The following is a 14668-nucleotide window of genomic DNA, read 5'->3' as shown; positions in this document are numbered from 1 at the left end:
CCTCCCCCCTCAGGTTTCACCTATCACCCTGCGTTTCTTTCTCCCCTCCCCACACCTTTTCAATCTACTCCTCAGCTTTTCTTTCTCCGGTCCTGCCAAAGGGCTTCGGCCCAAAATGTCGACTGTACTTTTCTCTATAGATGCTGCCCCAGCATTTTGTGTGTGTTGCTTGGATTTCCAGCATCTGCAGATTTTCTCGTGAAAGTGTTTGCAAGAGTGAGTTTGTAAATTCACAGAAGTTTTACCATACAAAATCAAGTGTACTACTGTAATTTGTCAGCTGAATATTAAAATATAAAAATGCAAATTGGCAACAAAATCTGAAAGATGTATCAGCACTCTTTAAAGTTTTTAAGATGGTGATGATGAACATAAAGAAGACAGTCATTTTGCTTCATATAGTTTTATCTGCAAGTTTTTAAGTCTGTGTTCTTTATTCTCCACAGGAAGAGATGAAGGGATGGCCAGCCTGAAGGAGCATGAGGATTCTATAGAATGCCAAATCTGGTACGGAATTATCCCTCTTTCCCACTTGAATGCTATTCATTAAGGAACTCAGTAAAAAGACAAATCATCCAGGAATTGTACTCTGATATGTGGAATGACAGAACAATACAAATAAGGCTGGTGTAGAGCAGGGGTTCCCATCCTGAGGTCCACGGACCCTTTGCTTAATGGTGTTGCTCCATGGCGTAAGAAAGGTTGGGAACACCTGGCTTAGAGGGTAGGTAGTAAACTAGGGCAGGAATAGTTCCTCTGCATGCTAGTTATTGCAAATGAGAAAAATATTTGCCTTGATTTTGCTGAAGAATAATAGTACTGGCCTCAATCTACAAACGATCTACCAACATGAGACAAGGGATGCTGAGATACATCCTCGTATGTGCTGGGACACACCATCATCTGGGGCCATCAGGTGTTTCCGGTCTTTCAGCATCAGATATCCTTGCTCTGGTGACCCAGCCAGGGTTGATCAGGCCTCAGCTTGTGTCCCCGCAGTATTGGTCTACAGGTCACACACCTCTTGATCCATAACCTCTGTGACGGTCCTGATGGCTCTTTTCTCTGCATCCCTCGTAATGCCAAAGAGAGAGTAGGTTGTGCAGAGCCAGAAACCAGCAAAACATCTGCCCCCTACCTCTATCGGCTTACAACGTGCCCTCCACCCCTGCCTCTGGCACTGCTCTACCAGCTCCTTTCCATTTGAAGTATGTGAGTTTGAAGAAGTTACTCCACTGCCAATAAAGGTCAGCACATAAAGTTAGGCCAGCTTCCTAACAGCATTAGTACCTATTTAGTAGCCAAATATGTAGGCTTCCAGAAGGCTTCTGATAAGCTGCTGTATAACAGGCCTATCCACAAAGTTGATGAACATGGCATTTTCAGCATGGATAATAGCTGGGTAAAAGGCAACGGAGAGTACAGGCAAACAGCTGTTGCTCAGGCGGAGGGAAGGCAATTAAAATCGAAAGTTCAAGGTGAAATTTATTATCAGAGTACATACATGTCACCGCATACAACCCTGAGGTTCTTTTTCTGCTGGCATACTTAGCAAATCTATAGAACAGTAACTGTAAACAGCAACAAACTGTGCAAATACAGATATAAATAAATAGCAATAAATAATGAGCATGGAATAACAAAATAAAAGAGTCCTTAAATGAGTGTAGTTATCCCCTTTTGTTCAAGAGCCTGGTGGTTGAGGGGTAGTAACTGTTCTTGAACCTGCTGGTGTGAGTCCTGAGGCACCAGTACCTTCTACCTGATGGCAGCAGTGAGAAAGGAGCATGGCCTGGGTGAGGATCTTTGATGATGGATGCTGTTTTGCTATGGCACAAGTGGATCAAGTGGATGTGCACAGATCAGGAGGGTTTTACCCATGACGTACTGGACAGATTCCTTGAGTAGGATTTTCCACTCAAAGGCATTGGTGTTCCTATACCAGTCCGTAATGAAGCCAGTCAGTACACTTTCCACCATACACCTATAGAAGTTTGCCAAGGTTTTTGATGTCATGCCGAATGTTCACAGACTCCTGAGGAAGTAGATGCGCTGTCGTGCTTTCTTTGCATTTATATTTATATGATGGCTTTTCCCAGTAACGGTTAGTTTTTTTATATACAGCACTATGCAAAATTCTTAGGCACAAATAGAAAAAATTCTGTAAAGTGAGGGTGCTCTTAAAAATTATGAAATGAAAGGTTTCTGAATATCAAAAAATTACTATAGCGAGCAGTAAACAATAAGAAAACTAAATCAAAGCAATATTTGGTGTGACCTCTCTTTGCCTTTGAAACTATATCTATTTTCTTAGGTACATTGTCATGCAGTTTTATAAAAAATTGGCTGGTTGTTCCAAAGGTCTTTGAGAACTTGCCACAGTTCTTCTACAGGCTTTAGCTGTCTCACCGACTTCTGTTACTCCTTCTGGCCTACCCTGCCATGTCATCCAGCAGTCCACCTATTTAACACTAGCCTAATCATAGGACAATTACAATGACCAATTAACCTCCTAACCGTCTTTGGATTTGAGAGCAAACTGGAGCACCCGGAGGAAACCCACATGCATATGTGAAGAATGTACAAAGTTTCTTACAGAGGGCACCAGAATTGAACTCCAAACAATGAAGCCCGAAGTTGCAATAGCACTACGCTGTCACAGCACCCAAGTTGTTAGGTGTGCACTTCGATGGTTCATCAGTAACGATACCAAGTATGAACACCGCTGAGCGCTACCTTTATGCTAATTAATAAAGCAATGCCATATACAGTGATCCGGACTCACGGGATTATTGTGTTCATTGCTGGATGCCGTATAAGAACGTCGAGAGGGTCCAGAAAAGGCTCCGGAAGTACTCTCAACCCCACAATCTCTATCAATAAGCCAAGGGCAACAGGAACCACTGACAGATTCCTTCCAAGCCATAAACTATCCCAAATTGGAAATATGTCACTGTTCCTTCATTGCTGTGTCTAAATCTTGGAACTCCCTGCCCAATAGGACTGTAAAAGTAACTTCACCAGAGGGACTGCAGCTTTCATGAAGGAGTCTATTACCGGCTTTTCTAACACAGTGAGGGTTTTGCAATAAAATGCCAAGCTTGCCAATCATACCATTTCCTAAGAATGAATGATGCATGCAATGATATCCTTGTTAACTCAATGTTCAAACAAAATTCATTGTCAAAAAATTTGCCCCCATTTACAGCCCTGAGATTCATTTTTACAGTAAATACAAGAAACACAATGAAAGACTGCACCCGACAGGACAGACAACCTTTGTGAAGACAACAAACTGTACAAATTCAAAAAGAAATAACAATAATGAATAAATAAGCAATAAATTTTGAGAGCATAAGATGAAGAGTCCTTGAAAGTGAGTCCATAGATTGTGGGAAAAGCTCAGTTGAGTGAAGTTATCCCATTTGATTCAAGAGCCTGATGATTGAGAGGTAATAACTGTTCCTGAACCCGGTGGTGTGAGCCCTGAGGTTTATTATTGTCAAATGCACTGAAGTACAGTGAAAAATTTGTCTTTCAATATCATTGATAGAGATCAATTCTTTATATAACAGTACATTGAGGTAGTACAAGGTTAAACAAAAACTGCAGAAAGAATGTTACAATTACAGAGAAAGTGCACTGCAGGTAGACAATAAAGTGTAAAATAATAATGAGGTAGATTGTAAGATTGTCATTTAGTGAATTGTTTAGCAGTCTTATAACAGCAGGATAGAAGCAGTCCTTGAGCCTGGTGGCACCTGTTTTCGGGCTTCTATATCTTCTGGCCGGTGGAATAGCAGAGGAAAGAGTCTGGGGTGGGTGGGGTCTCTGGCTGCTTTACTGAGGGAGCGAAGAGTGTAGATAGAGTCCATGGAGGGAAGATCGCTTTCTGTGATGTTCCGAGTTGCATCCACAACTCTCTGCAGTTTCTTGCAGTCACAGGCAGAGCAGTTGCCATACCGGGCTTTGATGCATCAGGATAGGGTATATCAATAAAGGCTGGTGAGGGTCTAAGGCAGGGGTCCCCAACCCTTTTTATGCCATTGACCCCTACCATTAACCGAGGGGTCCGTGGACCCTAGGTCTAACGGGACGTAGTAAACTTCTGTAGCCTTCTGAAGAAGCAGAGGTACTGGTGAGGTTTCTGGCTCTGCTTGACAGGCTATTGGTACTGTTCATTTCTAAGACTTTGAAGCTCTCAGCGTTTTCAATTTCAGCACCGTTGACGTAAACAAGAGCATGTGCACTGCCCCCTTCCCAAAGTCAATGACCAGCGCTTTTGTTTTGCTGCCACCAAGGGAAAGATTCTTGTCATGTCACCATGTCACTAGGCTCTCCGTCTCCCTCCTGTACTCCGAGTCATTATTGTTTGAGAAACGGCTTGGTTCAGTGGTATCATGATCTGAACACGCGGTTGGATGTGCAGATGGAATTTGACTAGGGGGCTGAGGGGTGGCATTGTTGGGGATCATCATGGCAAAGTTTTTTTCTGCTCATCCTTACTGCTTCTTCCAGATTACTAGTGGTCATCTCCAGAGCTCAGTTTAATAATGTTGTTTTCTTTTCCTGTGATGAAGGCTTGCAATTGTGAGTGGGTATGTGGAGGACCAGGAAGTGGATGACAGGTCTGAAGAAAATGAAGAGCTCAAGGTTAGAAATTCATTAGTTTAAAGTATCTTGAGTATTTAACCTAGTCTGACATACCAAAGCAATGATGACTTATTTTTTATTAAATCTTTCCTTGTGAAAAATGGCTATCATTGAGAATTATTAACAGGTCAGGTAACTTCACACTTAAATATATGATAATATTGATGGCCCTAAAAAATGCAAATTTCTTATTTCTTCCTACAGCTATGTATGCTGTTAGACTTACCTTCCAAATGATCTTACACTGACACTTTCCCTACTCCTGTGGTCCACTCTCCTCTCCTATCAGGTTCCTTCTTCTCCATCCCTTACCTTTCCCACCCACCTGGCTTCACCTACCATCTTCTAGCTTGTTCTCCTTCCTCTCCTCCCATCTTTTAATTCTGGCATCTTCCCTCTTCATTTCCAGTACTGTAGAAGGGTCTCGGCTGAAACATCGACTGTTTATTCATTTCCATAGATGCTGCCTGACCTGCTGAGTTTCTCCAGTATTCGGTGTATATTGCTTCGGATTTACAGTATCTGCAGTATCTCTTGTGTTTATCCCTTACACTTAGGTGTTTTTTAAAGAGTAAAACATTTTTGTCTATGTCTGCTGCTTGCCATAGTTACTCAACAATTCTACCCCATGGTTCTATTTTTGTAATTAACATAACTTTTTCCTCACTATATATATCTCCATTTCATTTGTAATGATTATAGAGGAACTAGCTTCAGCCACATCTTTTGGCGGTGCATTCTAGATACCACATGTTGTATATAAGAAGTTTTTCCTCATGTCATTCAGAGTTCTTTTTTTCGGTCGCCAACCCCTCCATCAACAGGGATAACCTCTCACAATCCATTCTCTCCAGACCATTTACCATTTTATATACTATAATCAGGTCTCCCTCATATTTCTGCAATGAAAGCAGTCCTAGTGTCTTTAATCTATACTTGTAACTGTAGTCCCTTTTCCCAGGAATTACTCTCTTTAAGAGAGTTTTCCCTGATAAAGTCGCTTGTGACTTTATCGTATTTGTGGAAATCTAGAACTACTAAACACAAACATTTCCATTATCTTCATGTGAAATCAATGCTTTGGAGCGCCTTTGCAATGGTCACTTTTATTGATTGATTGATTGATTGAGAAACCGCGCGGTATAGACCTTTCTGGTCCTTCGAGCCATGCCACCCTGCAATCCCCTGATTTAATCTTAGCCTAATCAAGGAACCATTTACAATGACCGGTACGATTTTGGACTGTAGGAGGAAACTGGAGCACCCACAGGAAACCCACACAGTCACGGGGAGAACATGCAAACTCCTACAGACAGTGGCAGTAATTGAACCTGGGTCACCTGTACTGTAAAGTGTTGTGCAACACTCACAACATGCTGGAGGAACTCAGCAGGTCGGGCAGCATCCGTGGAAACGTCAACTCATCGTTTCCACGGATGCTGCCCGACCTGCTGAGTTCCTCCAGCGTGTTGTGAGTGTTGCTTTGGCCCCAGCATCTGCAGAGTATTTTGTGTTTACAAAAACTGTTGTGCTAACCACTGCACTACTGTGCTGCCACAATTTTATGATCGTGGTGTGACTTATTTTCTTGCAAGATAAGTGTGTGCATGAGCATGTCTCTGCCAGCACCTGTTTAGAAAACTAGCCATTTAAAAGCCCAGAGTTCATTTATAAACTGTAAGCCAAGAAACTTCATACTTAAGTGTGTATTAGAAAGGAATTATGACCCAGTTGCTTCATTGGCCACTTAACATACAATTATGATGTAGTTGATTCCAAGACCTTGCCTACCAGTATGTATCAACCAACACACATCAAAGTTTCTGGTGAATGCAGCAGGCCAGGCAGCATCTCTAGGAAGAGGTACAGTCGACGTTTCGGGCCAAGACCCTTCGTCAGGACTAACTGAAAGAAGAGCTAGTAAGAGATTTGAAAGTGGGAGGGGGAGGGGGAGATCCGAAATGAAGAAATGAAACCAGTATCTATATCGTCTTCTGAAAGAGGCAACAAAGCCAAGGGAAGCACTGTAGGAAAGACATTGGTACAGGGGTTGGGATGTTATGTTGAAGTTGTACATTACATTGGTGAGGCCAAATTTGGAGTATTGTGTGTAGTTCTGGTCATCTCTCTACAGGAAATATATTAATAAGATTGAATAAAATTAATAAAATTGACAAGGATGTTGCCAAGACTTGAGGACCTAAGTTATAGGGAAAGATTGAATAGGTAAGGAATTTAATCCCTGGAGCATAGGACCATAAGACCATAAGGGCAATAAGGGAAGATTTAATAGAGATATACAAGATTATGAGGAGTATAGATATGGTAAATGCCAACAGGCTTTTTCCACTGAGGTAGGGTGAGACTACAACTAGAGGTCAGAGGTTAAGGATGAAAGGTGAAATACTTAAGGGGAGCTTGAGTGGTAACTTCTTTACTCAGAAAGTGGTGTAATTGTGGAATGAGCTGTCAGCAGAAGCAGTGGATATTGGTTTGATTGCAACACTTATGAGAAATTTGTATTACATGGATGGGAGGAATATGGAGGGCTATGCTCCAGCTGCAGGTCGATGAGACTAGACAGAGTAACAGTTCAGCACGGACTAAGGGTCTGTTTCTGTGCTGCAGTGCCCTGTGAATCAATGACTGCCATGAGAGATATGTAGGGAAGTGGATTTTGTGGGAGCCAGCCAGCAGTTACACTGAGCTGGGCTGGAGGCAGAGGGTAAATCCTGGTGCCTGTGAACAGGCCTGATTTCAAGGCACCCTGAGCAGAGAGCTGAACTCTAGGTGCAGCTTTGTCAGAGATGTTTAAGGAAAAGAAAACATAAACATAGTTAAATGTTTAAAGTTAAAATAAAATTAATCAAATTCAGGGACATTTAGGAATAATTAAACCCCGATTAAACTGAAGCATAGTTATTAGAGAGTAAACATCTACTCGATTGCCTCCCAAGTGCAGGACAGAAATCCCATGTGAAATTAGTGGAGGCTTCAACTCACCATCAGATCTGACCTAACACAGGAATTGAGAGGTCCTATACTCAGCTGATTCCAACTGAGGAAGATAGGAGACTAGTTGCCCAGCTAACAACCAGTTTTGCTGAGACGTGTGGACCCAGGGTGAACTATGAAAACCTCAGTTTGGACTGTGCTGCTCCTTCAGGACCAGAACAAGATTATAAAATAAACAAGGCAACCTACAGCCAAACATTAATTGCTATGTGTGAATTTCATCTTTGCAGGAGATAGAAGGCGAGGTCGGCGCGCTTGGTGAACCTTCTAACAGGCAAGCTTACAATAAACTCAGATCATAGGAAGCTCGTATGTAATTCCCACCGCAGTAAGTACTGAGCTATAAACAGTAGAAAGTCCTAAGATCAATTCCTAATCCACTCCAATCTTCCTGCTCTTAGCATTTGGAGGATGAGAATTATTGACTCTCAAGTTCCTCAAGCTTAAGTTTGGGACATATTGGCCGGATACAGTGACCTCATGGAGCCAGAGCCAGACATCATCATCGTTATGTGATACGTAGTATGACATGGGCGACATGGTCTTATCCATGACCATGATTGCTCCTGGCAAATTTTTCTACAGAACTGGTTTGCCATTGCCTTCCTCTGGGCAGTGTCTTTACAAGATGGGTGACCCCAGCCAAGATCAATACTCTTCAGAGATTGTCTGCCTGGTGTCAGTGGTGGCATAACTAGGACTTGTGATCTGCACCAGCTATTCATACGACTATCCACCACCTGCTCCCATGGTTTCATGTGACCCTGACCGGGGGGCTAAGCAGATGCTACACCTTGCCCAAGGGTGGCCTGCAGGCTAGCAGAGGGAAGGAGCGATTTACACCTCCTTTGGTAGAAATACATCTTCGCCCTGCCACCCAAAGACTGAATTGTCCCTCCATAATCACTTGCTGCTAGCACTCATTGTCAAAACTGACAAAGTAAAGTTATATGATAAAGAATTTATTCTAATCTCCACAGTTTAGACCCCAGGAGTGTTCCTGCCATGGAATCAGTTGTACATTTTGAACAGCATGATAGGTAAGTAATGGCACAATTAATTGCTGCATCCCTTGTGAATGTTTGGGCTGGATTTCATTGGTGGTGTGTGTGTATTTGTATATAACTCCTTCACTAAGTTTAGTGACAGTTTTGTAATGTACTAAGCTGAGTCAGATGCACTATATCTGGCCCTTCAGCTTTACACCAGCTGTAGCTAGCATATCAATGAGTGATATGCCAAAATAGTTTTTTAAAACCTTATTGTAAGTATAACCTTCAAGTTCGGCCGGCGGTGTTAGTCTGGGGAAGACAGTCTCTGGCCCGCCAAACGTGTGAAATCTGAGGTGCAAAACCTCCTGTTTGTGTGGATGCTGCATGATGTGATCCCCTGTTACAAATCAGTACCACGAAATCACAGACAGCACACCATATGCAATTAAACCATTTAGCTTTATAATTCTTAATTTGACTATAGGGTAGTAAAGAAGAACAAAAAGAAAAGGGCCCGTTTTAATGAAACTGTCTAATGTGCACAAATTGGAGCTCACGGTTTCCCTTCCGCTGGTTCTCCATCGATCCCCCCAGCTTCATCGACTCCCGGCCGCACCCCAGGTCCAGTCCTTTCAGGCGTCTTCTCTCTTCATCTTCTGCCAAACAAAAGACCCAGACCACCTCGTTCTCAGGCACACAACAAGAAAAAACACTCCCTTCATTGGACGGCGCACATTCCAAAGCCCCCATTATCTCTAGTCATAACCCAAACACTGCTGCTACAGAAAATCCATTACGTCATCAGTTCTTCTACAGAAAAACCATTACATTAACAGTGAAACCTTTGCCAGGGCGTTGCATAAGTTTTTGGATTAAATACAACTAAGACATGGTTTAAAATTAAAACAATTAATTATTGTTTTAATTATTTAAATAGTTTTCAACTGTTTCCCAATGTCTGTTTACACTGGAGGCATTTAGAAACACAGAAAAGGCTTTCTGTCAATGTGATTTAGTAAAGACCATCAGAGCATTGTGGCTGGATCTTCAGTCACTAGAACCTGTCTCCCGATCATTGCTCATGGAATGGCAGCTGGTAGAACGTTAGGAGTCCTGTAGCCATTAACCCACTAACACTGCAGGTGCAAGTGCAAAGCAGTTCTTACTGAAGTACAAAGCAAATTTGTACTAGGTACAAGTATATTACATAACAAATGCAATATTCCAATAAACCTCAAAACTGAATAGATATGGCTAAGGTGGGTGAGCTGGTATCACCACAGGTAGAATGACCAAATTGAACTCTGGCCTTAAAAATTCCCTCAGTTTGTGGATGAAATGTTACACAATGTTTTATTCACTTATATCAAGGGCCAGCATTTGCTTTGATATGGATTACATGCTTCCAGTATAAGAAAATTAGATTTCTTTTTATTCTCTGAAAATGTGAAATGTTAAGAGTCATTAAATGCTTAATTCAATAAAAGGTTGAACATCCAATGTCCAAAACCAGGTTGGAGCTGAATAATTACCCAATCTTAACTGTGATGCTGAGGGGAGTGGGTATGGATGTCCAATGCCAGGTTGGTGCTGAATAATCTCCCAATCATAACTATCACAGACATCAGCACTTCAGTATTGTAAAGTGGAGACGGGGAGAATGGGATGATTAGCTGTACTAGGTAAGCCAGGTTTCCAATCCTGATCACCTTCCATGGGTGGTTTTTTTTTAAGGCATCCGTTAGTCTTGCGAGACCATGGATCTGCACCTGGAAAGTCTTCACTCTCCAGGGCGCAGGCCTGGGCAATGTTGTATGGAAGACCAGCAGTTGCCCATGCTGCAAGTCTCCCCTCTCCACGACACCGATGTTGTCCAAGGGAAGGGCATTAGGACCCATACAGCTTGGCACCAGTGTTGTCGCAGTCGTCACAGAGCAATGTGTGGTTAAGTGCCTTGCTCATGGGTGGTATTGTGTGAAATTGCATTAGGCCACAATGCATGTCCATTTGATCAGCCTGGTGATAGATATTGTCAGATTTATGTGTCTAGAAGCAAAAGAGAGCCATGTACCATATCAGCCTGCAGTCAATGAGCAATTCTTAACTGTTCTTTCTGTAGCTCTGACAACATGAACTCAGCTCCTGATATTGTCCACCATGATGACATGCCTGAAATAACTGAGATCTCAGACAAACAGCATCCTATGTTACAGGTAACATAAAATAATTCTAAAATGTGGAATTAAAATTTGCATCATTTATTGAGATAAGAAATAATGAGATTTTGTTTTATAGGCTGATTGAATCTCCGTTCCAGCAATGGTATCGGCACACTCATTGAAAGAGCTGGCAAAAAAAAGTTACAGGGATCAATATTGCGTTCTGGGTTCTATCAAAGTTGTCACTAGCCTAACTTGGACACATCACTATTACTGTATAACTCCTTGTCGACATGTATGTCAGTAAGGCCTGAGAATGGGAAAACAATCGAATGATGGAAAACCGAGTCCAAAATTTGTTTGGTAATAGGAGGAAGAGGATGATGGCAGATTCTTTTTGTGATTGTAACCCTGTCACCAGTGCTGGACCACAGGGATCAGTGCTGGGACCTTACTGTTAGTTGTATACAGTAATGATCGGGCGCCATGGTAACACAGTGGTTAGTGCAGCTTGGGGTGTCAGAGTCCGGAGTTTGGTTCTGGCATCACCTGTAGGGAGTCTGTACATATGTCCTCCCTCTGTCCTCCCTACTTGGGTTTTCTCCCACATTCCAAAGACGTACTGGTTAATTGATCATTCTAAATTTTCCCATAATTAGGCTACGGTTAAATCGAAAGGTTGCTGGGCATTGCAGCTCGAAGGGCCAGAGCACTGTAGATAAATAAATAAATTAAATAAATGATTTGGAAATGAAATAGGCTTCAATTAAAAGGGATGATTCATACATTTGCAGGTGACAAATGTTCTTGGTGTTTTTGAATAGTGAGGAGGACAGTTGTAGACTGAAAATCAAATTGATCAATAAGCAAGATGGACAGAGCCATGGCAGATGGAGTTTAACGCTGATAAATGTGAGGTGTTCATCCTTATCTTAGGGAGGATGAATAATCCATCAAGGGTAAAGCCCTCCCTGCCTTTGAGCACATCTACATGGAGCACCTTTGTGGAAAGCAGCATCCACCATCAGGGAACCCCACCCAGCCATGCTTTCTTCTCAATGCGGCCATCAGGAAGAAGGTACAGGAGCCTCAGGACCCTCACCACCAGATTCAGGAACAGCTATTACCCCTCAACCATCAGGCTCCTGAACCAGTGTGGATAACTTCACTCACCCCAACTCTGAACTGATTCAACACATCAGACTCCTGAACCAGTGTGGATAACTTCACTCACCCCAACTCTGAACTGATTCAACACATCAGGCTCCTGAACCAGTGTGGATAACTTCACTCACCCCAACTCTGAACTGATTCAACACATCAGACTCCTGAACCAGTGTGGATAACTTCACTCACCCCAACTCTGAACTGATTCCGCAACCTCCAGACTGACTTCCAATGACTGTACAACTCATCCTCTCGATATTATTTCTTACTTATTTATCTATTATTATTATTATTTTGTTTATCTTTTTGGATTTGCACAATTTGTTTTGCATGTTGTAAACACGAGAAAGTCTGCAAATGTGGTGAATCCAGAGCAACACACACACACACACAAAATGCTGGAGGAACTCAGCAGGTCAGCAGCATCCATGGAAATGAATAGGTACATAGATGACATTTCAGGCCAAGACGTTGCCTTTTTACACATTGGTCCATCTTTGTGTATAGTTTTTCATTCATTCTTGTATGGTTCTTTGTGTTTATTGTAAATAACCACAAGAAAATGAATCTCAGCGTAGTATAGTGACTTTGATGATAAATTTACTTTGAACTGTGAAGTATAGGACACACGCAGTGAAAGACAGGGCCTTAGGGAACACTGAGGGACAAATACAAGGATCCCTGAAGGTGGCAGCACAAGTCAACAGGCGAGGAAGAAGTCACTTGAGATTATTGCCTTCATTGGCAGATAAACAGAATGCAAGAGAATTGTTATAGTTTTGGTGGTTGTCCATCGTGTCCAACAATAACAGCAAACCTGTGCAGAGAGTTTTTAAAGTGGAAAACCTGCTGCCCTGGGGCAGTTCCACTCTCTCCATCTCAGAAGTCCGGGTCCATTGGTACAAGCATCACAAACTGGGGTCTTCCTTGGTTGCAGTGGATGACCCTGACATCTTCTGTACCTTTCATGTCCTTCGCTGTCCACGGAGCATTGCAGTAGACCTTCTTAGCCACTGGATCTCACTGTAGATTTCATCCGCCCACTCTGCCAGAGCTAGGACAGGCATGTCCCTATCTCATCGGGGTATGAGGCCCACCAGCTGTCCTCCCCTGGTTTAGCCCACCTGTTGAAGCGGTGACTGAGGGTGTGGCAGTCATTGCATGCAAACAGCTACTTGGAGCCACAGGTGAGAGGTGAGTGTCTGATGGGGACCAAAGTTGAGTGAGCTTAATTAACATATACAAAATTATAAAGCTTCTAGAATTAGAGGGCATAGGTTAAAGATATCTAAGGAAGAACATTTAAATCAAAAAGGTGGTTGGAATCTGGAATAGTGTCCAAAGGGGTGGTGAAGGCAGAACTCTCACAACAATTAGGAGGTATCTAGATGAGAACCTGAATTGCCAAGGTATGCAAGACCAAGGGTGAAGGGCTGATAAATAGGATTAGTATCGATTAGTGCTTCATGGTCGATGTGGGTTTATTTCCAGTGACCTCTGTAAGAAAATGTGTACATTGTTTCCACACGTGTGTGGGTCTGCTCCCACTGTCCAAAGGTGTGCTGGTTAGTAGGTTAATTGGTCATGGTAAATTGCCCTGTAATTATGCTTGGGTTAAATCAGTGGATTGCTGGGCAGCACAGCTGAAAGGCCCATTAGGTCCTGTATCTCTAAATAAATAAATAAATTTCTGTGCTGTATGACTCTTGGTCAAAATTTTATGATACTGCAGGAAGTGCTTGACCGTATAGCCCGCACAGTTCATCAACTACTTCTTGAGAATTACCAAGGACGGGCATCAAGTACCAGCCTTGGCAATTAAATTTGTGTCACAAAAAATCTTTTGGAGCGTATTTGTGGAAACGTTATCCTTTATCATGAAGTACTTGTGAATCCTCTTGTACCTCTTCCGATGTCTCGGTACTCTTTCCATAATACGGAAAGCAGAACTGTGGGTTATATTGAAATCCATCTGCCACATCCCTCAGATCAAAACCCAGGAAATAATATTACCCTCTTTTCAATTCTTAATTAACTGTAAATTCTGTTTCTTATAGGACACGCAGTCACAATGTGAAAGTAATGTTTTGTTTGAAGTGTTTAACAGGTAAGCTTACCATGGAATCACATCTCAGTGAATTTGATGCAATTCATTATAATTGTTGACTCAAGTTCATTAAAGTGCAGTTGTATTGTTGCAACTAGGGATGTGTTAGCTCAACTTGTGAAGCTCAAATGCTTTCACTGATTATATTAAAAAAACACAATTACAACCCATGATTTTGGATTCTTTCCACACCTATTTTATTCAATACATTCTTGACTTTAAAGACATCTTTAAGAAACCTCCAAGGTTTTTCTTTCAAAATTGCGCCAATCTTCTCTGGGAGGAGTAATTACCATTCTGGTACCGTTCTTGTAACTCTCACAATTTCTTTGGTGTTCCTTTGTTTTTAATATAACATAGAGACCAGTATTCTCTTGTGTGGACTGAACAAGATCACACTTTCATTCAGTTCTACACCCCATGTCATAGTCCTTTTGTTTCGTTCCCATGTTATATTCTTTGTTGATTTATGGTGCTGCTGTAAATGATTTGTTCACCCCTATTTCAACTCCAAGATCAAGCTGAATTGACATGAAACCATACCTGAATACAGCCAAACAAAACACCATTCCTCC

The 14668-nt window shown here is 42.1% G+C and overlaps 1 protein-coding gene across 3 annotated transcripts in view; it reads left to right on the top strand.

Moving 5' to 3' along the window:
* LOC140204424 (regulator of microtubule dynamics protein 3-like) overlaps positions 1-14668 on the top strand; it is a 39737-nt gene that overhangs the window by 13396 nt on the left and 11673 nt on the right. For 2 of the 3 annotated variants that reach the window (XM_072271146.1, XM_072271145.1), the window contains exons 5-10: positions 447-507; positions 4581-4653; positions 7899-7942; positions 8649-8708; positions 10780-10873; positions 14044-14093. In XM_072271146.1, coding sequence (XP_072127247.1) covers positions 447-507; positions 4581-4653; positions 7899-7942; positions 8649-8708; positions 10780-10873; positions 14044-14093 — 382 coding nt within the window. Of the gene's footprint in view, positions 1-446; positions 508-4580; positions 4654-7898; positions 7943-8648; positions 8709-10779; positions 10874-10955; positions 11245-14043; positions 14094-14668 lie in introns of those variants that run through there. The other variant, XM_072271147.1, reaches the window with a different exon arrangement.

This window comes from Mobula birostris, chromosome 10 (assembly GCF_030028105.1).
Source record: "Mobula birostris isolate sMobBir1 chromosome 10, sMobBir1.hap1, whole genome shotgun sequence".
Taxonomy (NCBI): domain Eukaryota; kingdom Metazoa; phylum Chordata; class Chondrichthyes; order Myliobatiformes; family Myliobatidae; genus Mobula; species Mobula birostris.
Note: the sequence above shows the minus strand (reverse complement) of the source record. Positions and strands in the feature narration are given on the sequence as shown.